This window comes from Cyanistes caeruleus, chromosome 13 (assembly GCF_971803275.1).
Source record: "Cyanistes caeruleus chromosome 13, bCyaCae1.hap1.1, whole genome shotgun sequence".
Taxonomy (NCBI): domain Eukaryota; kingdom Metazoa; phylum Chordata; class Aves; order Passeriformes; family Paridae; genus Cyanistes; species Cyanistes caeruleus.
The window spans coordinates 6,947,591-6,974,610 of NC_141713.1; the positions used below are offsets into that span (position 1 = coordinate 6,947,591).

The window sequence follows — 27,020 nt, forward strand, 5'->3', positions numbered from 1 at the left end:
TTAATTCACTTGTGAAGGACCGAGATCTGCATGATCGTGCTTTCCCTTTTTAACACTAATCACTAGAAATTGTTAGCACAGCGTTAATAAATGAGTGAAGACTGTGAGCACAATTTACAAGAGAAATAGATATGAATCTGTGTACTTCTATTAGCTCCTGCCTGTACTTTCCTGACTCACAGGAGGTGAGTGTTTGTACTGGTGGAGTGTTTGTGTGCAGGAAATGTTTGTGAGTGCAAACTTTGCTGAAGACTGTGACTGAATGTGGGCACATAAATGAGTGAACTAATTCAAAACACTTTCTCTCACACCTCCAAGTATGCAAATGTGCACTGCTGTGTCTGTACATGGCAAACATGTTATTTTAACTGTGGTACCTGTGTCTCAGAAATGTGTCCTTGAACACTGGTGGCTGTCAGTCTGAGACAGAACTTTCCATGTGTGCCCTTCTCTCTCCTTCATCCCCACTGATATGTCCCCTATTAGTAGCAGTTAATAAAGTCTTCTGGTTTTCTGTTGTTTTGGGGTTTGTTGTTGGGGTTTTTCCCCAGAGAAGTTGTGTGTAAAGAGCTTGGCAGAAGTGGTATTTTCTTGAAAGCCATGTCTAGCGCTTTTTTCCCACTGTCAGCCAATTATTTCCTTTAGTGCCTGAACATAAGACTTGCCAATAAAAGTCCCAAAATAGCTTCTCTCACTATTACTAATGTTTGCCAACAATAGCTAGGGAAACAAAAACAAAATCCATTTTTGTAACTGGGTTCTAACATGAGGTAACCCTGCAGGCTTTAATGAAAATTAATTCGGTGCCTAAAGTTAAAGGCATTGGAAAATTTTTTTGACCAAATTCAAATATGACAGTGGAGAGGTGACAGGTGTTGGCTCCTTATGGACAAGAAGGTGCCAGGTAAGTGAGTGCAATGCAATGCAGTGAAGTTTGCCTTTGGTTTGGGATGTTGTAACCTCTAAATGGAGGAGCGTGGAACAAAGATGGGTATGTGCCAGTCTGGGCTCCATCCACAGCAGAGATCTTGCCTGAGCTTTCTTCAGCATCAGGACTGTAGAGCTGAAGTGGAAGGGACAGGCAGGTTCAGCTCAGCTAGGGATGGACTGACATGTTGAGGGAGCAGTTTCTCTTGTCCAGGTTACAGCTTTGGCAATATTGCTCACCTGGAGTGGTGAGAATTTGGAGCCTGCACTGAGAAGAGTTAAGTGCAGTCCTAGCAATGGGAGAAATCAAGTTAATTCCAGATGTCTCTCCTTGCCAGCCAAGCCTGCAGCTGAGCAGGGTGAGCAGGCCTGTGAAGGATGGGCAGATTCAACCCAGAGCCCAGGTCACTAAGCAGGTACAGGGTGATGAAGCAGAACCAGGTCAAGCCAGGAATTCAAACCAGTGAATCAGGATCACCTCCAGTGGTGGTGACTGGGGTCAGCCTTGGAATCACTGGTGGGTCTGCAGTGACAAGGAGGGTTCCCAAGGGAAGCCAGGAACTCAGTCTGACTGGAGTCTGGACTGATGAAGCCTGTGGGCAAGATCGATGGGCTGATGTGTCTGCTGCTTTTGCTTGGGAGGCCAAACAAATTCAGGCTCCCAGTCACTTAATAACATCTGTTCTGATAGCAGCAGGCACCTTCCAGTGTCACAAACATCCTTGTGCATCACCACTCTTTTCTCAACTCCTGTGGCTTTTTGGTCCCCTGACTGCCTCTGAAGAACTGTGACTGCTCATTTTCTTCTTGAGCCTGTCCAGATTGCACCCCTATCCATCCCTGGTGTGTGGGACAGCACAAGCTCTTCATCCTACCTCATATCCTGCCATCCAGCTGCACTTGTGGACTCTGGAGATCCTTTGTCACAGTGGCTCAGGGGACAGGGAGTTCATCTGCCTGAGGGAAGGACTTGGTCTCAGTGCAAAGGGGAGAAGCAGGATGTGGCTGAAGACCTTCCTGCTGTCCTGGCCTCAGTAGTATCTGTCATTTTGTTCAAGTTTCATGTATTGCTGGCTTTTAATTACAGAGCATAAATGATACAAGTTCTTTTTAAACCAGATTCTTTACTGTGGTTTTGCGGTGGGGGGCTTTTTGAAACCTAATCTTTATTTCTTGTTAGTCTCTGATTTTTTATTTTTTTTTTTTATTTTTTAAAATAAAATATGGCAGAATTCCAGATTAATACCTTCAAACAGCTTTTCTCCTATCCATGAGAGGTGAACTGTGAGAGGTAAAGAGAATTGTGGGCTCTCTCCCTAGCTCTGCCAATGCCCTTGATGAGGTGCCTTTGACTAGGTTACTCTTCCTCTGATTCAGCATCCCTGCTTGAAGCTTGCAGTGCTGCTCTCCTACCTCCCAGAGGGTATCCTGAGATTAATTGAGGGATGTATCTAAACGGCTTGAGCATGCAGGCTGAAAGTCACCAGGGACAAAGCTGTTACTAGGGCAGGAATAAAGGTCAGGCCCTTGCTGACATCGTTGTCTCAATTAATTAATACACTAATCTCTATAACTCCTCTTCAGCAAATATAATTTGGCCTCAACCCTTATTTTGTTCATTTTTCTGTGACTTAGCTTTGAGAGAACTAATGCAAAGACCTTGATGGAAAAATCCTGCTTTTTAGCATATACCTTCCCCTCAACCAGCTCTATCACTTGTTCCCTCCTTGTTACCTTTTGCTCCTGTTTGTCTGAGGGCTTTGCAGGAAAGTCCCCTGGCCACTTAAATGGTTCTTCATGGCATACCAAAAGAGACTTATCACTCAGTTCAGGTTCTGAGGAGTGATAGCTGATTGCTTCAATTACTAGGAAAACTGTGTGTGGAATTGATTGAAGGGGGAGAGTTAATATTTTATCCTATTTTCCTGTGGCTATTTCCTATGGGAAGTGCAAGACCAATTCTGGAAAACATTAGGAGGAAGTGTTTGTTCCCCAGCTGAAGGGCTGAGTCACAATCTGTGAGTGCAGGAGGGAGGTGTCAGTAATTTGGATTCTATGACCACATAGCCCCGAGGCTCAGCATTTTGGGACAGCTGTTTTTGAACACAGAGTCTGCCCAGGATCTATTAGGGATCGCTACCAGCATCAGAAGATGCAGCAGGGCTTGGAGAGGAGCAGAAGGCAGAGTGAGTGAACGTGTGTGGCGAAGCGCAGTGAAGCGAGCCATCCTTGGATGGGCAAGAAGGAATATTCCCCCCAGTGCTTCCCACTGGGAAATCAAAGAAATGAAGAAAATCTCTCCTTGTCTTCTGTTCAGCTCTTAGTTCTGGTTTGTTGTACTTTCCATTCCTTTGTGATTACATCCATGTCTCAGTCAGGTATTGTTTTCTGCTTGAGTTGGGAACATTCCCTAAAGCTGTTCAGAGTGCACAATAGTCTTGTTCTCTTTCTTAGGCCAGTTTTAGACTGAATTTTGGCAGATTACACAAGTGTGGAATGTTTACTGTCCTGTCTTACATCATCATTTATCCTGTATCATTTATTTTTGCTTTAACAGAGTCTTAGCACTGTCAGTCTAATATGCATCTGAGGTTGAAATGTATTACCATAATGCAGTGCATGGTGGGTAATCCCATGCAAATTGTTCTGTGGAAAGTCGTGCTAAATTATGTTCTTGGGAAGAAAAAGGCATGAAAACAAAGGCTTTTTTTCCTTTCCCCTTTTCTTAACTGTTTGTTCTGTGGATTTCTGAGCAGCTGCCAGAGGCACAGGTTGAAGCGAGTTGTTTGACATTCAGCACCACGTGCAGTGATGCTCCTCCCCACAGGATGCTGCTGAAAGGATGGAGTTGAAAACTGCTCTGGCTTTTCTATATGTCTCTGTGACGTTTAGTTTTAAAACATTAATAGCTTGTCAAAGGAAAAATCTGAGTGAATGTTGGAATAGCACAGTAAAGAGGAATGCCTTGACGCTTTTTTTATCTCCATTGTCTCCATCTCCTCATCTGTAGGAATATCAGTTTTTGTGAACTTAAAGGGCTTCAGATGCCTCTTGGAAGAGGCAGTTCTGATCATACATAGTGTTGTTTTTAGATATTTGTCTTTGTTCTCTATTACCAAGGTTATTTTCTTGAGAACTGGCTCCTCAGTTCCTCTGGAAGTCCATACACTTTCCAAACGGAAGCTGTAATCCTCCTTTTGGACACACTTGATTGTAGCAGAAATGATTGCAATGTCACAAACAGAGGATTATCATTTTCAGTAGAAATCATAAAAGGACTCCTAAGAAAAGGCAGCATGTTCTTATGCAAATTTTCTCAGGTAGTACATCTGCAAGATGAAAAATCCTGAGAGAGCCTGTAATCTGGAGTCAGCGTCTCTCTGCTGATAAGGTTTGTCTGCTCTGCTGTGAATGGCCAGTGGATTTTCAAGGACCCAGAAGCTTGTACTTTGTTTGTACAAGTCTTGTAAAATGATGCTCTCTCGAGGTGAAACATTTTTCATTTGCTTTCTCCATCTCTGAAAAAGTCAGTGTGGACATGTCCATGGCAGAACACGGGGCACTGTGTGCTTATGTGCGGGTCACATCAATTACCCCACTTGAGAGAGCTGCCTTTCCTCACCACAGCTCTGTGGCTCTGAACTTGTCTCCCTTTCTTCAGTCTGTTCTTCGCAGTCTTCAAAGATTTTCTTTGTCTCTGTCTCTCCTAAAACGTAGAGTGTGCAGGAATTAAACTGACCCTGTGCTGGTAGTATTAGAGAAGGGGAAATACTGACAGGTGGTTTGCAAAAGTTTTCATCCAGCTGCCAGTTCTGACTGATGTTCTCCTTGGCAAATACTTCCAGATGTCTAAAATATCTTCATGCTCCACATCAGCTCCTCGTGGATAAGCACCACAAGTTCCTATCTCCTGTAATAAAGCAGAAGCTTTGTTTTGATACTCATTTTTGCTTTCCTTTTAGTAATAATTTCTTCCAGTGAAATGTAAAGTATAAATAGCCAGCATACATATCTTAGTGGCTCTCAGTTTCCTTTGTGCCACTGGACATGTGGGCTGTGATGAAATGAACCTTTGGGCTCTGAGGGCCTGCAGACCCTTGTTAGTGGCTAATGGCACTTGGTTCACCTGAAAGGACCTTCTTGATCTTTTATTTCTGACTGTGGCTATCACATCCCTGGGCTCATTGCAGGATGTCCTTTCCAACCCAGCTGCTGAATAAAATGATTAGTAACTTGCCCTTGGACTGTCTGGTGAAATCTCCCTCTGACACAGCTTTCTTATGGATTCTGTAACTTTCTATGGTGTTATTGTATTACATGTTCATTTTGTGAACCTGTATTAAATCAGAGCAGACATCAAAGAGGGTCCTGCAGTATTTTTGCCTGAATTACCCTCAGTGTTATCAGCCATTCTCCAGGTGACTAGTATAGACTATTCAAAAGAAAGAAAGAAAAAAAAGGGTCATATTTTCCCTGTTATTGTCCATTTCTCTGTGAAATGTGACAAGCAGCAAGAAGGGTCCTGTGTCAGAATGATTACACTGACACCTGTAAGAGAACAGCCAGCAAGCTCCTTGCTTGTACTTCCATCCTCCCTCTTCAAAGGAAGCAGGCACCAGGCTGGGGGAAGCCCTCTCCTCTGCTGTGTCTCTTTCCTCTGATCTGAGCGGGGCAGAGATGCTTTTTGTGCTTTCCCATGTGCCTTTGGCTTGGAAAATCAAATGCCTCCTTTGTTGTTTTAGAAGTGCTAATACAATAAATTGTAGAATCATAGTTGCTTCCTGTCACTGATGCAGAGGTTGTAGGGAGGGATAGGTGGGAAGGCTGGCTTTGATGGTGTTTGCTGAAGGTGACCAAAGAGAATTTGTGATATGGAAAAAAGAAATTAGCCTGGGGGAGCCATTTATAATTTAGGTAAAAAGTCTCAGGTAGCTCTTGACATGTATCAGAATAAGGGGATGGATATAGAAGGCATGAAAGGTTACAGTAATGAAAACTGAAACGGGAGAGGAAGGTGCAGAGCTGTGGATTGGTCTGTGTTCCTACCTCTCACCTGTGAAGGGTCTGTGTGAAGGCCTATTTAAAGTAAGTTTTTAAGGAGACACACAGAAGGCCTTAGGATAATCTCTTCTGGACATTTGCATGCAATTATTCCACCATGGAAGCTGCTGTGTGCCATCTGATGTGCCCAGAAAAGCCACCCCCAGGTGGAAGCTCTGCTCTGAGGCCATTGGCAGAAGGATATGAGGGATTTTCTGGAAAGCAGACAGACCTGGAAGAAAGAAATAAGCTTCTATGCTTCAAGGTGTGATTTGGAAAATAATAAGGGACTCCAAGGACTGGAATAATAAGAATTTGTGTAGGCTGAGATTTGGATGCATTCTGGAGCCGCTGGTTTCCTGGCAGAGCTTGTAGGCAGCCAGGATGGGAACAGAGCAGGATGCTGTGGGACCATGCTGGCTGCTTTGTACACAAATCAGTGCTTGCACATTGTCTGCTCTGTTATTTGGTATTTGATTAAGGTTGTAACTCACAGAATTAGGTGAAGCCCAGGGTTTTTTTTTTTCCTGTAGGAGTTGTAAGGAAATTAAGAAATTGAACTACTAAAAAGGAATCTTTAAAACTGGCCTGCAGACTCAGCAGTTGACTGTCTAAACCAGGTTCAATAAGGTAAATAATCATAATTATGATACTTTATGTTTAAAAACTTATATGATGTCATGAGAGAACCACCAATAACAGAGCCACAGGACCTGGACTAACACCGACAGAAGGAAATACAATGACTGAGAATATTAATAGAATTAATAGGGCATTGATAATATGATTTTTATTTTTTTAAAATACAGGAGCTAGAGGAAAAATGAGAAATTAGTATATAAAGTTTAATTCATCCTTTCAAGGGTGAATCTAGGCTAATTTTCATGCAGAATGGTATCAGTGGGCATCCCTGATGAGCCATGGCTAGTGAAAGAAGAGGCTTCCACAAAAAGGAAAAAAAAAAAATCAAATTTTGCCAGTTATGGAATGAGAACTAAAAGGGTCTGTGTGTAGTCAAAACTGAGTTAAAAGCATGGGAAAAGTGGGTAGAAAAAGGCAACACTGGGATGGAAAGAAATGTAAGTTGAATCCAGTTACCACTCTGTGAATGGGTGCTGGTCAGTATTTATAATTTGAATGACTGGAAGGCAAGGAGATAATAAGATAATAAGATCTGCTGCTAGCAGCTGATGCAAATTATACCGTGGGAAGAAGGGCTGAAAGATTGTGGGTACTAGAATGGAAGATGAAACATAGGCAGTGGCAGGGTGCAGCGTGTTTGAAGGAATAGTTTAAAGCATTCAGACACATGGCTGGGCTCTGAATTAGCTCTAACCATTCAGGAAAACATAAGTAGCTATTACAAAGACAGCTTGATAAAGATGTCTGTGCCATGTGCAGCAGCAGCAGCAATAAAGAAAAAAAGTGAGTAAGATGCCTGTGTGTGTGAAGAAACAGGGAGCTTTGGAAGATGTTCTAATATCCCTGTAGACGTGAGTGGTAACACCTCCTGTGGAGTACTGTGTGTGTTATGGGTCATTTCTTTGTAAGAGACAAAGCAGTGATATACATGGGCTGGAGGGAACAGATGAAAGTGTTTAGTGGCCTGGAAGGCAGCTTCAATCCGGGGAAAGCATGGGGGATGCTGGAGCTGCTGAGTTATAAAGGGAAGGAGTAGAGCTCAGCAGTGCAGGGAGCACAGCAGCGTGTGGCAGAAACAGCGAGTGCTGGGCTGGGGGAGGCTCTGCAGTGCTGGGGATGCTTGGAGGCAGCACAGCAGGGAGCAGAACCCACCTGAGCTCTCTGCCTGATATTGCTGCCAGGCCAAGACACAGTCTCAGTGGTTTATAGGCTCCATGGTGATCTAATGTGGCAGCAGAGGGATGGAGACAATGTGGGGTATCATGCTGGAGCAGCTGGGCTGTTCCCTGAGTCGTGCTGTGTTGGCTTTCACTAAATCTGTTGTAGTGCCTCTGTCCCTGTGTTGGTGCAAAAGTGAAAGGTTCTATGATCCTGGTGTCTCGTTTTGGATGGGGAGTTGAAGCACACTAACCTTGCTCTGTCGTTTTGGTCAATAAATATTTCTTATCTGGTGGGAACAATAGAATGTACTTGTCAATTTAAATGCTTGAAAAATGCGGAAAAAATAACAAAGTGTTGTGTAATGTAATAAAAATGTGTGTCACCATTCCATGAAGTTAAGTTGCAACAGCTGATTATTTGTATAACACACAGTTAACCTGGGGATCCCCACTGTGAATGGCATTATGAAGATAAATACCTTACTGAGGGTTTTTAAAGTGGGTTTGACACTTTGAGAAGCATCTACGTTTACATTAGCCAAGATAAGTGTAATAAATCATTTTTGCCAACGCATGTGATGATCACCAGCCGTGTTTAGAAAATTATTTTACACCCATAGTGAAATATGGCCAAACTGGGTAAATTCATAGCTGATGAAAAGGCTGGGGTGGGCCAAGAGTCTGCTTGCTTTTCTGTTCATCAGAATTATTTATGGAGGCAAACTTTTAAGTGGAAGAAGAGGGGAAGAAAAGTCATCCAGGGATTAGGCTGCCAATTTAGGATTTGAAAAATTTCAGCTTCTTGCTTTCCCAAACTGCTTTTAGGAGCTAATTCATTTGACACAGATTCTGAGACATACTTACAACCCCACCTCACACCTAATCTCCAGATACCTCATGCTATAACCTGTCTGTGACTTGTTCCACGTTCCACAGAGTTCAGATAGCAGGGAAAGGAACATGTGTGAGAGGAGGTAATGGTGAGACTAATGATGATCAGTTTTGAAGGCACCATCAGATACCAGTTAGCCTATTGGAAATACTGGGAGCATGGGGAAGAAAGGTGCTTTCTTGAACAAAGCACTTGATAGCCTCCAATAACTGGTAATTGCTTTATTTCCTCGCACTGCCTCAGAATTCCTGTGTGACTTGAACACTCCCTAGTTCTGTTTCTTGGCAGCTTAAGTATCCTGGAGCAGTATTTTTTTTTTTTCTTTAGAATTAGCATGTTGGGGTGTTTGGTGTTTTTTTTAAATGTTTGTTTTCTTTATTTTGTTGGGGCTTTTTTGTTTGTTTTTGTTTTGGTGATTTTTTTTATTATTATTATTTAAAATGATGGTGTCACCCATGGCATTGGTTAGATCTGCTGTGAAAAGATTGCTCTCATGTCTTCACTGGATGGTACAGGCAGGCTTCTCCTCCCCAAAACTGTCTGCAGTCCTCAGATAGGAACTTGAGGCACTCCTGATCCTGTTGCTGGGAAACAGTGCAGATCCCACTAAAGTGTGCAGTTCTGGCCTGGCCTTCACTCAGCCTCTTCAGTGCTGTTTGAAAAGACATTGTGGGACAAGGAGAAATGCTGTTCAGTGTCTGCAGAGAGGGATAAGCTTAGTCCAGGTTCATCCAGGGCCTAAAATAGGTCCCCAGCATGTCACAAGGAAATGAATGAGACAGAAAACCGATGTACTGCTCAATTTTATTGGAAAGCAAGAACTCTGTAAAGAATAGCATCTTTCTACATGGTTTGTCTGCATTGGTGGAAAATACCCTCATTTGTCATTCTCTTTTGGTTTCCAGCATGACCACCCATCACAATTATGGCCCAAACAAAAAACAGACAAAATCCAAAAATCAAACTGAACAAAAAAACCAGAAAAACAAAACAAACAAACAATAACAAAAAAATACAAAACCAAACAACAAAAACACACACAAAAAGACCCCAAACCAAAAAATGTTATTGTGCTATTGCCTGTCCAGCTACTACCTCAGTGTGCGTGCAGTCATTGAGGAGGTGGAAGTTAAATCCACCCTGTCTCCATCCTGCCATCCTGTGTAGTTAGCAAATTGTTGGCATAAAAGTAGCAGTGTTGGGGTAGAGTGGCCAAGAAAACACAGTTTAGGTGCAACACTGATAAAATTTGGCTCTTCTGACACATGATGAACTTGACATGTCTACTGTGTCATTTGTGGGAGATGATTAAGGAAAGGAGAAACGATGCTAAGGAAGGAACAGAGAAATTTAGGAAGGAGAAAAGCATGGAGGAAACAGCTATGGAAATACAGCAAAGGAAAGGGGAAAGGTGTGGAAATGGAAATGTCAGACAAATAACTAGTCAGTGGAAAGAAGGAAAAAGCCTTTCCTCACAATAGAACTGGAGAATTCATAACCTAAACAACTGGTTTTTCTAGAGAAATTGGCAGCAAGTTTTTGTTTGTTAAATCCCCAGTTCTTCAATGAGCAGTTTGTTCAGGACTCTTTCTCCAGCAGATTGGAAGGAGAAGGTATTTCATCCTCCCTTTCAGTCTGTTCCCTGAACAGTGTTGCCTATGACATCCATATCTTTTAATAATGAAAGAGCCCATTTGAATGATTAAAACAATAATTACTTCTGTGCTGTTGAAGTTTGCTCAGCCAAAACACCAGCTGAGCTCAGCAGAAGTTTTGTGAGGAGATTCAAAGCAAGTCAGGCCTTTTCTGCTCACCATGTGGGCAGAGCACCAGATGTAATGAGGACAGATGTGCAGAGCAAGGCACACTTCCCCAAGGGTGCCAAGGTGGTCAAGGTTGCCATTAGCTTTCTTCTTGTTATAATTTCTCTGTATCAGCATCCATTGACCTCAACAGCCCTTCCTTCTTTCCCATCCTTTTATCTCTCCCATCCTTTTATCTCCTGGCTCTATCTCCAGTCCCTCTCATCTTTCTTTCTAGAAATTCTTGCTAGCCGGCTTTTCTTTTCCTTGCATCTTCAGCCTTTTCCATTTGCTTAATCCTCTTGAAATGTTTTGGCCTCAGTTCCCATCCCCTCCACTTCGTCTGTTTTGCATGCCATTCCTGCTGCTGAGGGATCTTTGGGAATGAGAAAACCTGGATTATTCCCTACTGCCCCAGTTGTCCAAATAGCCAGTTCCCCAGCAGGTGTCTGTGTATTTTCATTCACAGGGGTTGAAAGTACAGTAACCTTCAGGGCTGGCTCAAGCTAAAATTAAGGCTGCAGACACCAAGCAGAAAATGTTTCATTCAGCTCCCTAAATTTGTCCTCTAGAGCTTACAAATGGTTTTGATTAGTATTCTGAGGGAGAGCTCACTGATGGAATTAGTGAGAAACCAGACTGTCAATTTATTTATACCCGGCCTTAGGGCATAGCCATTGTGCATGTGTAGAGCTGTTGAGATGCAGGGAGGATCTGTAACTGTGTGTGTGTGTGTGTGTGGACTGGAAGTGGGTTTGCAGGGAAAAGCTGTAGCCCCAAGGACTGAACAGTGACCTAAAGCAGGAGAAGCTTTAGGTCACTGATGTGGCCATGCTCTGTGTCAAAAATCTCCTTTAGGAAAAAATTGATCCCTCTGAAATTTTCTGTCTACTTGTATTTATTAGTATCTCCCAGCTCTGATTTTACTGTAATTCTCATTACCCTTGTGGAGAAATCTCTAATTTAACTTCTGGAGTCTTTCCACCTCCTTCAACAATATCTGTGTTACAAAACTATCGCTGTCTTTGCCTCCTGGAGTATTTAAAGCACATGAGTAATGAATAATAAAGTTTTTCCATTACACTGTCATTTAGCCTGGGAAGTATTTTCAGGGCAAGCTGAGAGATATTGGAAACATTTAGTTGTGGATATTCATTTGATGCACCAGTGCCGAGCATGAATGAACTGTTTCTCCAATACAATTTGATTAATTTTGTTTAGGAAAAATTGTATTGACAGTGTTGAGGCCAAATGATAAGTCTTTTATTCCTGTTCCCCTGTTTTGTATTACAGTGGAAAATAAATATATCTCAAACTAGGACTGTTATTAGGCATCACCTCTTCCCCTTCTGTCTGTTGCAGTATGAAAATGTGAAAAGGGTTTAAGAAAAGTTTTTCAGCTCCATTACTCTCTGTAATAGCCAGGAAACAATTAACCTGTTACCCCTTAACATGATGTCTGCAGAAGATTATTTCATGACAGGGCCCAAAGGACCAATTTGCATTGTGCAGTGGAATGTGGTGCATGAAGCTAATGCTGGTCCAGACTTGTACTTCGATGTAATGGAGAGCAAAACCTGTGTGGAGCCCTGAGCTGATCATTAAAGCAGGTTTAGTTAGCATGTTTCTGAGGCTGGACTAATTAAGACTGATGAGCTTGTCTGAAGCTTTCTGGTGCAGGGGTGCTGCTTCCTCCTTCCTTTTGGTGTGGGACACTTTGCACCATGCTCCACTGGTCACAGCGATGTGACCAGAGGAGGGGACAGCTGTAAAGCCTTGTGCCAGAGAAGATGGGGTCACTGAGAATGCAGGCTGGCAGGACACTGCAGGGGAGGTGCTGGCAGGCAGAGCAGCTTCCTCCTGCACAGCTGTGACAAACAGACCATGTATTGTCACTTGGTAACTCCCTGCCATGGAGCTGTGCTTCCTACCAGCTTCTCAACCAAAGCTGAGTGCATCGCTTCTGCCTTTCTTCTTTCTTTGTTTCTTACAGGATATTTTCATAGAGTTATAAGCACAATCTAGAAATTTTTGCAGCTGGCTGTGCCACATAGGAATGCCTGGAGGTCAGGCTTCCCTTTCAGTAATGCAGGTGGGATTGATTATTAAGCACTGCACCAGGTCCTGGCATTGCTGGCATATGCCATCAATTACATTAGCTCAACGTGTCAGCCCTGTCCCAGCTTCAGTTTAATAGCAGTCCTGTTCTGCACCTCCAGCTTCTCCCTCTGCTGAGGACTGAGGAGGGAGGAAGGAGAGAGAAAATTGCCTGAGTTAAAATAAATAAATGTCTGTGTTTGAAGTGAATAAAGTATGCTAACAGGCAGTCCTCTGGCTGAGTTTCTTGCTGTTACTCCTGAGCTGTCTAATATCAAAGCAATACGGGTCCATTGTACAGCAGCTGGGTTCAGTGCATGAGCAGTTACTGTCTTAGCCTTCTGAGGTGTGTTGCAGTGTTAATATTATTATGATTTTTTGCTCATAATTTCTTAAGGCCTCTCCATATTCTGACTAAAGCTCTAGGGAGTCATAAAGCCACAGTCTGAGTTTCAGCTCAGGCACTGTTTGCATCTCCTTGATAGCTGTTTAGTATGTTGCCTTTATCTTAGAAGCAAGACCTTGAGATGCACCCCAGGGAAAGCCTTGAGACGTTCTTTGTATTTTTTGCCCCTGAGAAAATTACTGTCTTGCTGTGGAAATGACAACTTTTTTCTCTGAAATGTCACCACTTCTGCCTGCTGGTTGTAACTCTGCCACACTAAAATATCTTAAGTCTTTTAAAGTAAAATAATAAAACATTTAGGAATCTATTTAGAGATTCTCATATCTGAGTTTTTTCATAGCTGAGTATTCTCATTGTTTTGTGTTAATGACCCTCAGTTCCCATAAACTTCTCCCTCCATTTTTTGTTTTTCCTATAAATTATTGCTGCAACTTTGTGTGACAAAGCTTGTGTAGAAGTGAATAGGAGTGGAGTCGAAATGATGTAAGACATTTTCCCGCTGTGATAAAAACACTTAAGAGACTGTTCAGAGGACAAAAGTCAATTTTCCTGCAGCCCTAGACCCTGCCTAGCACTGAGGCTGTTTCCTCAGATTGTGTGTGCTCTTCTTGGCAGGTCCTTGCCTGTCCAGATGCTCAGAACATGTTTGAGTTCTGGATTATGTTCATCATAACTCTGGATTCTTTCTTTGCTCATAGTGTCTCAGAAAATAAACTGAATTACAGTATCTTGTCCATAGGAAAATGCACTTGTGGTCAGAGAGGGAGTTTTTAATGCCAGATGATATTTGCATATGCTGGACCTGCTAGGGAGGAAGTTATGGTGCTGCTGTGCAATAGTTTCTGTCCTCTTGCAAAAATGCACCAAAAAACTCCTCAGGAGAGCTGCAGACATTTATGTGTGAAATCTCTTCTTCCTTCCATGCACCTGTGTGGTTTTGGCTCAGAAATAATCTTCCAGCTATACAGAGGTTCTCAGACCCAAGGATCCCAAAGCATTTTACAAATATAACTTTATATAGGAAAAGAGCAGAGCTCTGTCCCCTGTCATGGATTACTGAACACATTATATTTTATAATATAAATTATAATGTGTTCAGTACCCATGAGCTGCTCACTAACAAATATCTAGAGGAGAGAGATGTGCAGGCTGTGCTGATGTGGAGCTCACACCATGCTTAAGGCCAGGGCTTATTCTGGACTCCTGAGAGTTGCTAAGGAAACAGCCTGGGAGAGAAGCTGGAAATCTCACAGAAGCTTGGCTGCAGAGATGATTTTTGATGCAAAAACACACAGGACTATTATTGGCAGAGGCAGAGTTGGTCCAGCCCCGATGGGTGATGGGGTCTCTAAGTGCCAAAGATAAGGGAGTCTGCAGTTTTAGTTTCTTTTTGCTACATCTGAGCTTTGTTTGCCTCCTGCCCTCCTCTCACCAGATGCATGAAATGCCATCAATTACAACACTGACTTACTCTGATGCAGACCCTTGGTGTAAAACCAAACACAGACTATTCACAATCAGCAAGGATCCACAGCTTGGAGAATTCCTCTCTTAAAAGATGGAGTTGATAATCTAAAACCTGTTTGTGCCACCAGCTTTTAACAGACTGAGAAATTCCTTAGAGGTGTTTGTTATTTTGCAATTACTTTGCAATTGATTTTCTTAAAAAACAATTCATAACTTGTTAAAGATCTCTTCCTCTCTTTTCTCCCCTTGTCCAGTTCCCTTTTCTATCTTTGCCACTACCTAATGTTTATAATCACAGGACTTTATTTTTTTCCATTACTTAGGTAGACAGCTCCTCTAGAGAGAAAAAGAAAAAAACTGGATGATTTGTAAAAGTGGATTTACAGTCAGATTCTCCTGGGGTCCGAGTCTAATTCTTACAATGACTTCTGAAAATTTATTTGAGACATTTAAACTATTTGCCTCTGTTTGCCCTGCTGTAAAACAGAGGCTATTTTAGGATAGCTTCTGTGGACCATGTGCTGTTGGTTAATTTACAGATGATTCTTTGGGGAAACTTCCACATGTTGGAATCATGAAACCTTGTGCCTCTCTCCATCAGGGCCTGCAGCTGGGGACACAGGAGCTGGAGGAGATGGGAAGCAAGTTTTGCCTTGGTTTGCTGATTCTGCACCTCAAATCCCTGCCCTGCAGCAAGGAGCTGATGGCTCAGGCAGCGCTCCTGCTGGATCTGGAGGAGGAGATCACAGACCGGGCACAAAGGTCAGTGACTGTCGTGTCCAGAGGGCTCTGCTGTGGGAATTGAGTTGGTGGGATTATGTTTTGGGTTTAAAACTGCAGAAATGTACCCTCCCTATGGCTGAGATTTGCATCTTGAAAGCTGCAGTGTATGGAGAGTAATTGGAATTTTGATGTAATTTTTTCTCAAAGAAACTACTGAAATGGTGGGTCCATGCCCTGCAGCCACCCATGTGGAGAAAAAAGGTAAAAGAGAAGTACCTCTTCTTTATTTTCCAGTGATTTTCCATTTTCCTATCAAAACTGCTTACTGGAACATGGGGATGGTTCTGGGGACTGCCCCAAAAAAACTCGTCAGCAGGAAACACTTTCCTGTGCACTGTGACATGGGGTTCTGTCCTCCACAGAGAGGATCTCTTATAAGGAAGCATCATCTAAGTGCAGCACAGTTGGGAACAAGTATTGCAGATTATAAAATGACACTGATAGCATGATTAGGAAATTGTGGGCCTCATACTGCAGGTATGTTCCTATAAATTCTTTCCTCACTGCATGGAATCCTTTAGAGCATGGATTTATGGCTTTCTAATGGACAGAAATAAGTTTTGGTCCCACTGCTTATTTAGGACATGCTTTTCCAAATTGCAAAATTAATTTATTTGCTTCCTATGTTCAGTGGGGGGTATTTAAGTGAGTTTGCCCCATTATAAATACAAGAGGAATTTGACCTGGAAAAGTGTCTGAGTAGGAGATTATTCAGCTTGAATTTGTGATGAAGCAGAAATACATAATTTCTCTAGACCATCCTCTCTTGTTAGTGCTATGTGCATCACATATGTTTGCAAGAATGTTTTTCCAAGACAAATGGAGAAAGAAGATTTAGTGAAGTGACATGATTTGAAGCTCCCCGATGGCTTTGCCATCAAGGAGCTCTCTCAGCTTCATCAATGAACATGAAGTTTTTTAGTTGCAGAAATACCCCTGTAATTTATAGCAGACTTCTAGTCTCTCCCCTGCAGGAACATTTACCCAACATTAGCACCACCTGTTCCTCATGCCAAAACCCATTCTTGCAAGCTTGTTCACAGTTTTAAATGTTTATGAGGAACGGTTTAAAAAGAGGGATAAAATGTGGAGACATTCCTTTGGATTATCTGTGCTCACTTCTAGTGTGAACATATAAATGAAACAATTAAGGTGGATGCTAAACACCATCCATGTTGTGGACAGCCATCCAAAAAATCATTGCTGTGTCATTAGAGAGAGCTGCTGGAGCCTGGCTAGGTGGATGGTTTGGGGATATAAATCAAACTCTCACTTTTGAACTGGAGCTAGAAGGGCCTTTGCATGAAAATATTGTATGGGAAGAAAAACATCAAACCTGACTTCCCTCAGACACTGACAAAAAGCCATCTGGTCACAGTAACTCAGTGAGCATTTTCTCTGATCTCTGTAGCCTTCTGTTACTTTTTCCTTTCCCTGACTTCATATTAATGGGAATTCATGCTATTTATCCAATACTGTGTGGTAGTTGATCAGTACAGAAGGAGGATCTCTAGTGACAAATATTTTTAAAGAAGTTAAAAAAAATAAAAGTTCTCTTACTTTATAAAACTCCCATATGTTCTCAGTAGCTGAAAGCAAAGTCTTCTACCTCTTCAGGTTTGCCCAGCAGTAGTGAGCACCTCCATGGCATCCAGGGATAAATGTCATTGTTAAAAGGCAATTGATAGGTTGTTGTTAATTTTCACTTCACTGGGTGTAATTGCAGGTTTGTGAAATTTTACTAGCTTGGATGTAATTTGTTACCATTTGCAGACCAGGTAAGCAGCTGAACTGATAAACCCACCCAGAGGTGTCACACTGCAGGAGCTGCTTGCAAAAGGCTGGGTGAAGGAAGAGGCAGGGAACAAAGTGTTCGCTAGCATATTCTCTTTAAGAAAAAATAATTCATGGAAAATGCTTGTGCAGCATATTGATTCTGATTCAGAAAGTTAATACTTTCCTCCCATGTTTCTCTGAGCTTAGCCAAGAGAATTCCATGGTTTGGTTTTAGTGGGAATATTGGAACCAATGGAAGAATGCAGAATGCAGAGGGCTCACTGATACAGACAGGAGGGCAACTATTTCTACATCCCTCTTTCTCCTCACAGGTTTTGAAAAAAAAATATAAATAAAAATTATTCTTTATCAAAACATTTCTCTGGAGGAAACTGAGGGGTGACAGTCTAATATTAGTCTGTACATATTAAGTCTAATCTAGTTCTGCGAGGTAGCACCAAAACCTTGCAGCTTCCCTGCTGGTATATCACGACATCAATGGAAATTATACTCCACTGCTTCCTAGGATAGACCCACCTTTGTGGGTTTGAGTGAAATGTTTGTAGTTTAAAATTAGCTGTGTTTTCCTGTGTGGTTACCAGAAATGCACAGTATCCTTACATGCTTTCTATACTTTACCTCAGAAAGCGTTGAGTAGGTGTGAATAAAAATACCCACATTTCTGTGTACCTTTGCCAAAGCAAAATCGGATTTGGGGATCATTCAGGTGTAACACAGGAAAAGTTCTGGGTTGTCAATTGGTGATTCATTTTTTTTTTTTCTTAAAAGCTTTAAATAGTGAACAGCAGTGACTTTTTAACAGTTTACAAGCTATCCCTGTTCCAGAAGTCTGCAGTGTCCTGGTCCCAGGAAATGATATGCATGACAGATATTTAAGTGGGAGGCAATAGCTTTTACTGTAGATAATGTTTTCACAGTAAAATGTGTCCCAAAAGACTGTCTTGCTGATGTGTCTAGAAAAAGATACAAATATGAGTGAAGCTTTCTATATAGCAGTATTCACCAATATTAAAAGAAAAGATTAGTATTGTTCAGCCTGGATGAAAAGGCAAGCTTTTCTTAGTTGTTACGGTTTTGTTTTGTGGAAATCAAGCTGAAATTAAGCTGTGAGCAGTCTGAAGTATTGCACAGTGCTGATGTTAAATACATCTATCTCAATCTAATGTGTTTTCTGTGTGTGGGTTTCTGAGTGCCCATCTCTGTAATACTCTGGGTGACAGGTCAAGCTGTGGAACAAGAAGTTAATCCAGCACTGGATAAAGCTGACTCCCAGATGAAATGTCTCATTGCAAAGGTACAGAGATCAAAAGCTGTGGAACCAGAGATCTCTTCTGTTGTGAAATCCCTGCAGTTCATGTCCTGCATTTGTCTCTCTTTGCCCTGGTGTCTGGTGTGCGTGGCATTGACTTGGCATCTCAGCATCTCCCTGCGACAGCAAACATTTTCACCTGTCAAGGTTCATAATTGTTTGTGTCCTTTAATTTTCCTCTTCAGGCTCTCTGTGCTCTGGGTGTGCTGCAGCCTTATTCTCTCACCACTGCTGTGAGAGGGATAAAGGAGCAGGCTGGACCCTGCTTCCCTGGAATAAACTATTTGCTGTGCACTTTACAGAGCTCTGTCAGAGCCAGTGGTCAGTAAATTGGAGCAGTAATAGCTGTCAGGGAAGTGCCTGCTCTGATGGAGGCAACCTGGGAGACTGGGGGATTTCTCACACCAGATCAAGTCCATTGTGCTCAGTGTGCTGTCTCTAAAGAGCCCAGGAAAGGTGAAAGAAGCCTTTAGCAGACCTAAATAAACACGGCTTGGTGCACAGACAGGAATTTCTTCTTGTCCCCACTTCACAGTCTATCTTTCCCCTTAACTGTCTCCTGCAAAAGGAATCATTCACAGGCATGAGAGGGGAAACACTTGGATTAAGTTCACAGCAGAGGTAGTGCTACCTCTGAGAATAAACAAGAGAGCTTCCACCAGTGGGGCTGTGTGGCTAATGGGACAGTAGAGTATTTCCCCTGAGCACATCATGTCCCAGGATACCATGAAGTTGGCCTAACAGCTCTGTGTCTCTGTTTTCAACACGTGGCAGCTATCTCAGGAACTTGCCAAAAATGGAGAAAGTACAAGGTGCAGCACAGAAGATGCATTAGAGCTACAATGTGTGATGGTGAGGAAGAAAGGTTAAATTGCTCCAGGCAATAGTTGTTCTTTTAATTATCAACCTGTGCTTCTGGGACACATCATATTGACTCAATTCAGGCACTATCACCCTCCTGTTACACAAGACCTCTGTAGGGACTTAGTTGTTGTGCCTTTTCTTTTCACCAGTGATATTTGGGTTGTTTTCTGTATTGAATAAATAGCCTTTTTTTTCCACCAGCATTGAATGGGTTTGATCTTAGGGACCACTCTGCCAAGATCAAAGGCCACATATGTGGAGAATTTTTTGGGCTTTGCAACCACTTTCAGCAAACAAAGCCATGTGTCAGGTGCTCATACAAGCAATTTATTCTGCTCTTTCTCAAACTTGGCCTCATAAGACATTTTGTATTGCCATGCCCTAGAAAGAATTACTGATGTTTCCAGCATCCCACCGTGCCTTACAGTCAATTCTGGCATTCAGAAGATTTCTGTGGGGAAAGCAAAATGTGGCTTGTACTTCAGACATGGTGTTTTTTGATAATAGTTTTCATGCCTCATTTCCTATAAAAGTAATTAAGTTTTAAGTCACTGCTGTCCAGGTAGCTTCACATTTGTCATGACCACAATGAGAATGGGAAGTGACTGTTGACATGAAGCAAGTTTGAGAGAGACAAGGAGCAATCCTGTCCCTCTCCAGCATCCTCCCCTTCTTTCTTGTGGTTTAAACTGATGGCACATTTCTTAATTTTCATTTTTATCCCAGGCCTCCAAGTTGTGCTAGGAAATGTTTTGCATACACTGCAGCAATTGCAGGCATTTGTTGTGAGACATCATCCGGTGTTGAGGCAGACTTTTGTGCAGTCATTTTCTGCTGACTCAGACATTATTTATCTCCTGTGTTTCTTCATCATTTCTTACCTTTCTTGAGCAGAGCCAAATCTCTTTCCACCCCAGATGTTAAATATGCCTAGCTGTGCTATTACTCAAAAACAGAAGGCTTAATCATTGCTCTGTTTCTTTGTCCAGATGTAATCTCTTCATCTTCCATACAGGGAGCAGAGTTGGATGGGTCAGTGTATGGATGGCAAAACCAGGAATTGACAAGAGGGATTTGCAGATCATTTGGAAATGTGTGTGCTGTTCTTCTACACCACATTGATGCACCATCATGATCCTGGATAGTATTGAACTGTTGAGTCTCCCATCTTTTCACTATAATGCACCTGCCCCTGATTATAGCTATGCAAGCAATTTCACTCATCTTTTAAACTGTGTGGCCAAAAGGTGATTCAGATCAAATGAAAGTGATTTTGTGAAAATGAAGCAAACAAAAAAAGGGAAAGTTCAAACAACAAAAAATGCAGCTGAAGGAAAGCAAGCTCACTTCATTTGGGGCATCCTTAGTGCATCTCTGAAGAGCAGAAATGCGTTGTTACACCCACACGCAGTGATGGAACGTGGTTCCCCTGCCCCGTGGGATGTATTCCTACAGGTGAGTGTGGGTGCCAGTGTTACATTGTTTTGGTTATACATACTGAAACAAATCACAGCTCAGGGGTTTTGGTGCAAGACAGACCCTGCACCATCCCCTCCCAGCTGGGGTGTAGCAGCAGTCACAGTGTCCATCCGAGGCAGACTGGACAGCTGGACTCTGGGGAGCCCTCTGACATAGGGCTCAAGGTGAAAGTGCTCTTTCATCACTTAGAGAATCTAACCACAGCAGGAATTATTTGACCAGACTTAATTCAGGTTTTTATTTGACTGGAGTTCCATTTTCCTGTGAGTAAGGATTTGGTGCATTTTTAACCTTGATCATCTGTAGACATTAAATACCTTGTGGCAGCTTTCAGAAGAGGAGGGTGTTTATTGATTCTGTTTTTTGCTTAGTCACAAATTTTATTGCTGGTAAAGGAATTTGAAAATTCTACTGTTATATGAGCATTTCTGGGTGAGGTATTTTTGTATTTGGATGCTGGAGAGAAAAGTGCTGTGGGAATGCATTTACCTAAGTAAGCCAAACTACTTTGTCACTTTGGTGCAGAACACGGGGCAAAAGGGGTTTCTATAATGCATTTCATAAAACACTTGTGAGAGCACAGTCTAACATTAATTCAGTATGACAGGTGTGAGAGTGGCTGAAGCTGGGCTTTGGTTTCAGAGCAGTCTTATGTTGCTGTAACCATTTAGGATCAGTTCAGGAAATGCTTTAACTCCTGACTGTTTTATAACACTCTCCAGCAATGTTTCACACTGGTGTTCCAAAAGTGGTACTTCCTTGTACCCCCAGGGTCTGACCTAAAGAATTGCTGCCTCTTCTTTGAGAGGAAAAAACTCAGATTTCAAGTTTGGATCTATTACAGATTTTAGATTTTATTGTTTTTATATGTGTCGATAATCTTGTTTTCAAAATAAAAATGTGAACCTTCTTTTGTCAACCCCTTCATCCTTCTTATCCTTCTCTCTTCTGTGCTTCTCCTTTGTTATTGAGAGAATAGAAGCCCAGAGAATTCTTTGGAGGCTCAGCCAAGCAATGCATCCTATAATGAATATATTTGGTATTCAGAAGGCTTTCATGTAGCTGTTCACAGGTGAGCCGCTGGAATTCAGCAACTTTTCATTAACACTTTCTAGAGCTGTCCCTATTTTCCTCCTATTGATTTTTATTATTATTATTATTCTGAAATGCCTTGCAAGCTGCTCAGCTTCTGTTGACTGTTATCAAATGCCAGCTCCAGTTATGCCAGGCTGGGTATAAGTATTCATGCTCATTTCAGAGGTAATTAATTTATCCTTTTTTGGCTACTAATAGCAATTTAAATAGATGCAGAAAGGAAGGAGAGGAAAAGAGCAAACGGGAAGAGAAAGAGATCACAGAAAGAACTTCAAACATGCACAGAAGCACTGCTTGCTATTGTATCTGTCTGAGGTTATTCAAATTACCATACTCACACAGATCTGACTGGACTACAGATAATGAACTTGTATATACCCAGCAGAACAAATGGGCTCTGCAGTGCCCTTTCTGTGAGGCATATTGCTATGGTGCTGTCTGGCATTAGACATTTTGGTATTGATTAGGAGCATCTGTATTTCTGTGCTGCAGTCTTTCTCCCTGAAGATGTAACTTGAAATATGAAAGCCACTGGGGCCCTTCGCATGCTGAGATAGAAAAATAAACCCGAGGGCTATCAGGGGCTCTGAGGTTCCCATTTATGGAGTGTTCCCAAAGCAATGCATTGGGAGGGGTGCACTCTTTTCTCTGAGGTGGCCCCAGGACACTGCTAACACCAGAGTAGAATAGATGTTTCACTGTTTTGTTTTTTTTTTCCTAAGAGGATGCAAAGGGTAATGGGAGAATCAGTCTGTTTAGACTATTGATCATTTTGAATGCAGGCAGAGGTGGGATTTCAGGTTGAACGTGTCACAGGTCTAGTGCTGAAGAGCAGGTTCTGAGCAGTATGTGTAGCCTTTATATGGAATATATCTATACTGCAGCAGCAGCTGAACACCAGTTGCATTAGATTTAGTGCTCTGGCACAAGATCAGGAGGAGAAAACTTTGTCAGTGCAACTCTGCTGGTGATCCCTGTCCTTTGTTTTCATCTGTTTGACATAACTCAGAGCATGTGGATGCACAAGGCATAACTGTAGTGGGAGTCCTGGTGTCTTTGTGTGGGGGTGAACCATAGATAAACACTGTGGTGTTTAAGTGAAAATTTAAATTAAGGTTTAAATTAAATTTAAATTAAGGTTGTTTCAAGGACCTTGGTTATTTAGTGTTTCCTTGTGGAACTTTTCCAAATGGTGTTCCCAGAGTCCCAAAATAACTTGAGACTTGTGAAAACCAGAGAACAGTCAGATTTTTCACACCAGTACACGCTACAGTAGTTTCTTTCAGGCAGGCAAAGCAACGGAAGGAGCGAGTAGGATGGTAGTAGAAATGCACTTCCAACCCTTTAGAAGTAAGCACGTTTTTTGGGAACTTGTGTATTTTTCCCCTTTTCATTGAAATTGTCACTTCAGCTGACCTCTACCTAATCTGTCCACAGCTCCCACCAGAGCTTTTTGAGGAACACAGTCATGTAGGTGAAAATTAGACTGGCTGAGGATCAAAATAGACTTTTCTATCCCATGTGTTGGAGAGTTAATCATGTGGCATAGAACACAGGAACAAGAGACTTAGATCTGGATTATCTGGATCAAAGGCTTCACCATGTGGTGTTCTCACCCCTTGAATCCAGCACAGTGAGTCAGATGTCCAAGTATCCCAGAACTTAGAGGCAAACCAGAATGAATGCCAGTGGTCTGTGAGCCTCTGTAGAGCAGAATGTCTCCCCACCCACCAGCAGCATCAGAGGCTCCAGTCCTGCAGAGCAGGATGTGGTGCTGACAGTAGCAGTGTATATATTGCCACTGTCTGAAGTAGGTTTTCCTGTCATGGGTGAAATACAGGGCTAGAAGGAGCCAAATCCCCTGTAAAACCACCAGTGGGATCCAGTTCTTCACCAGAAGTTTGTACCTGTATAAATTATTCAGACAGTAAGAGCTATGGAGTCCCAAATGGATTTGATTTAACAGCACTCACAGTCTCACTGTGTCCCCATCGCTGCCTCCTTTCTCTGCAAAGAGAAAACAGGAGCAGAGATTTCTGCTTTCGAGGTAAATGCCGTGTTGCAAGTCCTTTTGGTCTGGTGCCCAGCCTGCAAATGAGAGTCTGACCAGGTCTCCTCTACTGTGGTGACAGTGTACAGCTGCTATCTAGGAGCATATCAAAAACTTAGCAAGACAAATGTGACTAAACGATTAAAGGGATAGAGAAGGCAGAGAAATTCATAATTAAAGCTGTCAAGTTGCAGTAAAAGGAGCGCATAGCCTGGGAGGAAAGCGGGTGGGCGAGCAAAGTGTCATATTTGCAGGTGAAAGCTGGCACTTGAACAGCGTTTTAAAGCACTCCAAAGCCACCTCCACTGACATCTCAGCTGCTCTGTGTGTTCTCTCAGAGGCTCTGGCTGCTCAGTGTATTGTGGCTGTGACTCACACACAGAGCCTGCCTCTTGCTGCCTCACTAGATACTGTGCAGAGAGACAGGCAGGGGTATTGTGTGAGACAGGAGATAAATAGTGCAGGTTGTTGTTCCAGGCCCCAGCACACACGTGCACCAGAGTGGGTGAGTGCTTATGCACAGAGGTACAAGTGTGAAAGCCAATCCCTCTAGCCCCTGATAATTCATTGTATTCTCTCAGAAACCATATAGATATATTAGGATGTGTATGTTTAACGTGATGTTGGTAAAAAGAACTTAGGAGAATTAGACTGGAGTTGAGAGTAGGATGTGAAGGGGAAGATGCACGTGAAATTAATACTTAGCTTTTTCTTTTTTCTATTTTTTTTTTAGTCTGCAGAGCAGAAATGTGCTCAAGCTTAACATCCCAGATCCCATTCTTATGAATGTAGGGAAAATTCTCTTTCAGGTGCAGCATGGAGCCCCACCTGGCTCTGGCTCTGGTCACTCAGCGCTCGGCAATGCAGCCCAGCTGAAGGGATCTCCACAAGTCCAGGACAGAGCACTGCCACATTCTTACTGGTGTCACAGTGTGAGAGGTGTGGGGCTGATTCCAGGCTGAAACAGTGCAGATGGACCTGTGACGTGCTGGAAGGGCTCAGTGTGCACATGGGGATGATTGGGATAGTGGGAAAGGAAGCCAAGATTCATCAGCAGAACTCTTTGGAAAATTGTGACTCCGCAAGAATTACACTGGGATATAATGGCCAACAGTGGAAATTTTCCAAGTGGAAACCACACTTGTTTCTTGTGAACTTTCCTTTCTCAAGGAAAGATTGTCACTTCCTTCTGCTCTTGTGTCTCTGGGAAGATGCTGAGGGTGTAAGCTGCTGCTGCCTGGACCATGACTGCTAGAGGAATCATCAAGCCAGGGCAAGGGCTGTTGTCAGAGCAGCAGGGAGAGACTGACTCAGAACAGTGTAAGAGGAGAGAAAAAGCATTCCCTTTGTCTCTGGGGGTATTTTCTCTATTTCCACCTCCTGGGCCATCTTCCATTCCTATTTCTATTTGTTCCTGTTAAAACCTGTTTTTAACTGGAGGAAAAATTAAATTTCTGGAAGGTCAGGTTTCATTTTTAAACTAACAGTATCTTGATTGCTGGTTACACTTTCAAATATACCCCTAACCATTTAAAAATACTTAATCAGCAGCTTTATCTATGGCCCATTATTCACCATTTAATCCATAATGGCTTCCTTTTAAGTGTTAACAGTTACTTACTACCTTAAATCCCTATTTAAACATGAATTTGAGGATTTGGAAGGAAGAATAAGCAATAAAAGCAGCTGAATGCCAGAACAAGATTCTGCTATCAGGCTAGTATGATCAGAAATTAGGAATAAGGGGAAGAATAGAAAGCATCTGTTCTTTCTTTCTCTGTCTAATCTGTTTGTTCTGTCTAGTCTACCCAACATGTTTTTACATCACACTCTGTACTTGAGAATTTTTTATTTTTCTGAAGATGCCATTTTATAGCACTCTCCAAAAAAGCACCAGCATCTCATTAAAAGATAAAAGTCCCATGCAATTCAAAGCAAAAGCAAATACCCATTCCCAAGTTGTAGAGCTGTGCCTCATCTTCATTGAGCTGCAGGGGGCAGCCAAGAATTTGGGTAAAGTGTTGCTACCCGGATTTATCTTGTCAGGCTTTTTCCTGGAATTAATACTTTTTGTTCTAGTACACAACTTGTGTTTTCATCTATGAAAAAGTGAATCATAAGAGAGGATGCACTTTAGTACTTTAATGTAGTCAAGTGTCCTTCCTGACAGTGCTCAGCATTGCAGATTTCAGAGTGGGATGCAACCATTTGCCATAGTGGACAAGTGATTCTCTATCTTCAGACAGTGATTTATTTATACCTGGGAACACGAGAATTTGTAACATTTCTGAATAACTGTAATAACAATAATTTTATCTAATGAAATGTTCCAGTGCTCTCATTTTCTGTATAAGTTACTAATGCTTTTTGAATTTTGCATTGCTCCTCGCTGCACCCTGCTATCTTCTGAGTTTTATAGATTAGCAGCATGTTGTGAGGAAAGAAAATATTTCCTTTCATCTGCTGCTCTTTCACCTTTGCAAATGCACCTTTTTCCTCCACTGTAACAGAATAATTGGGAGTGCCTAAATTGCCAGGCATTTTGTAAACAACTATCACCTTCCTTGTCATGCATCTAGTCATCAAAGAGGATAATTTTATTTTTTTTTTAATCTTATGCCTCTAACTACTTTTATCACCTACTTTGGACCCTGCTTATTTATGTAGTATATTTAAGATATAGGAAACCAAGAATTCAGGATGGGTTTTCTAGGGAAAGTGTAGCATTTTTTAAAGTAACAGTTTTGTAGTATTTTTAGTGTTGTCTATGGCCTTGCCATTGAGGTTTATTATTTTCAAGAGGGATGGTGTTTTCCTGGATTAATCAGCTCTATCCTCACTTGGTCTGATGAACTTTGTTGGAGAAACCCTTTTACTGTTAAGCAGTTTTCTTGGAGGATTACTGGCCACAAATGGGGTTGAAGGACATCAGAGTCTCTGATGTGCATGCCCATAAAAAGTGATTCCTTTTTTTAGACCTTTCAGATTTCAGTGTTAATGTGTCTGGCCTGAAGATAGTGCTTATTCTTACCTAAATATCCCTGAGAGAAAGGACTCAGCAGAAAACAGACAAAGAAGTGGATGAGGATGTGATGCTGGTAGTTTGTGAGAGGTACAGGACAGAGAGAAAAAGATGGGCAGTCCCTGTCAGAGGTGGATTTGGAAGGGTAAGGGCAGGACAAGACTTAAGCCCTGTCCCTGCCTTCCCCT

The 27,020-nt window shown here is 42.2% G+C and overlaps 1 protein-coding gene across 4 annotated transcripts in view; it reads left to right on the top strand.

The window, feature by feature from the left end:
- The window catches only part of AGBL1 (AGBL carboxypeptidase 1), a 239,592-nt gene that overhangs the window by 139,368 nt on the left and 73,204 nt on the right, over positions 1-27,020 (top strand). For 2 of the 4 annotated variants that reach the window (XM_086848702.1, XM_086848701.1), the window contains 2 exons: positions 15,035-15,195; positions 15,364-15,417. In XM_086848702.1, the coding sequence (XP_086704828.1) occupies positions 15,035-15,195; positions 15,364-15,373 (171 nt within the window). In that variant the 3' untranslated portion in view covers positions 15,374-15,417. Of the gene's footprint in view, positions 1-15,034; positions 15,196-15,363; positions 15,418-24,619; positions 26,131-27,020 lie in introns of those variants that run through there. The other 2 variants (XM_086848700.1, XM_086848696.1) reach the window with 2 other exon arrangements.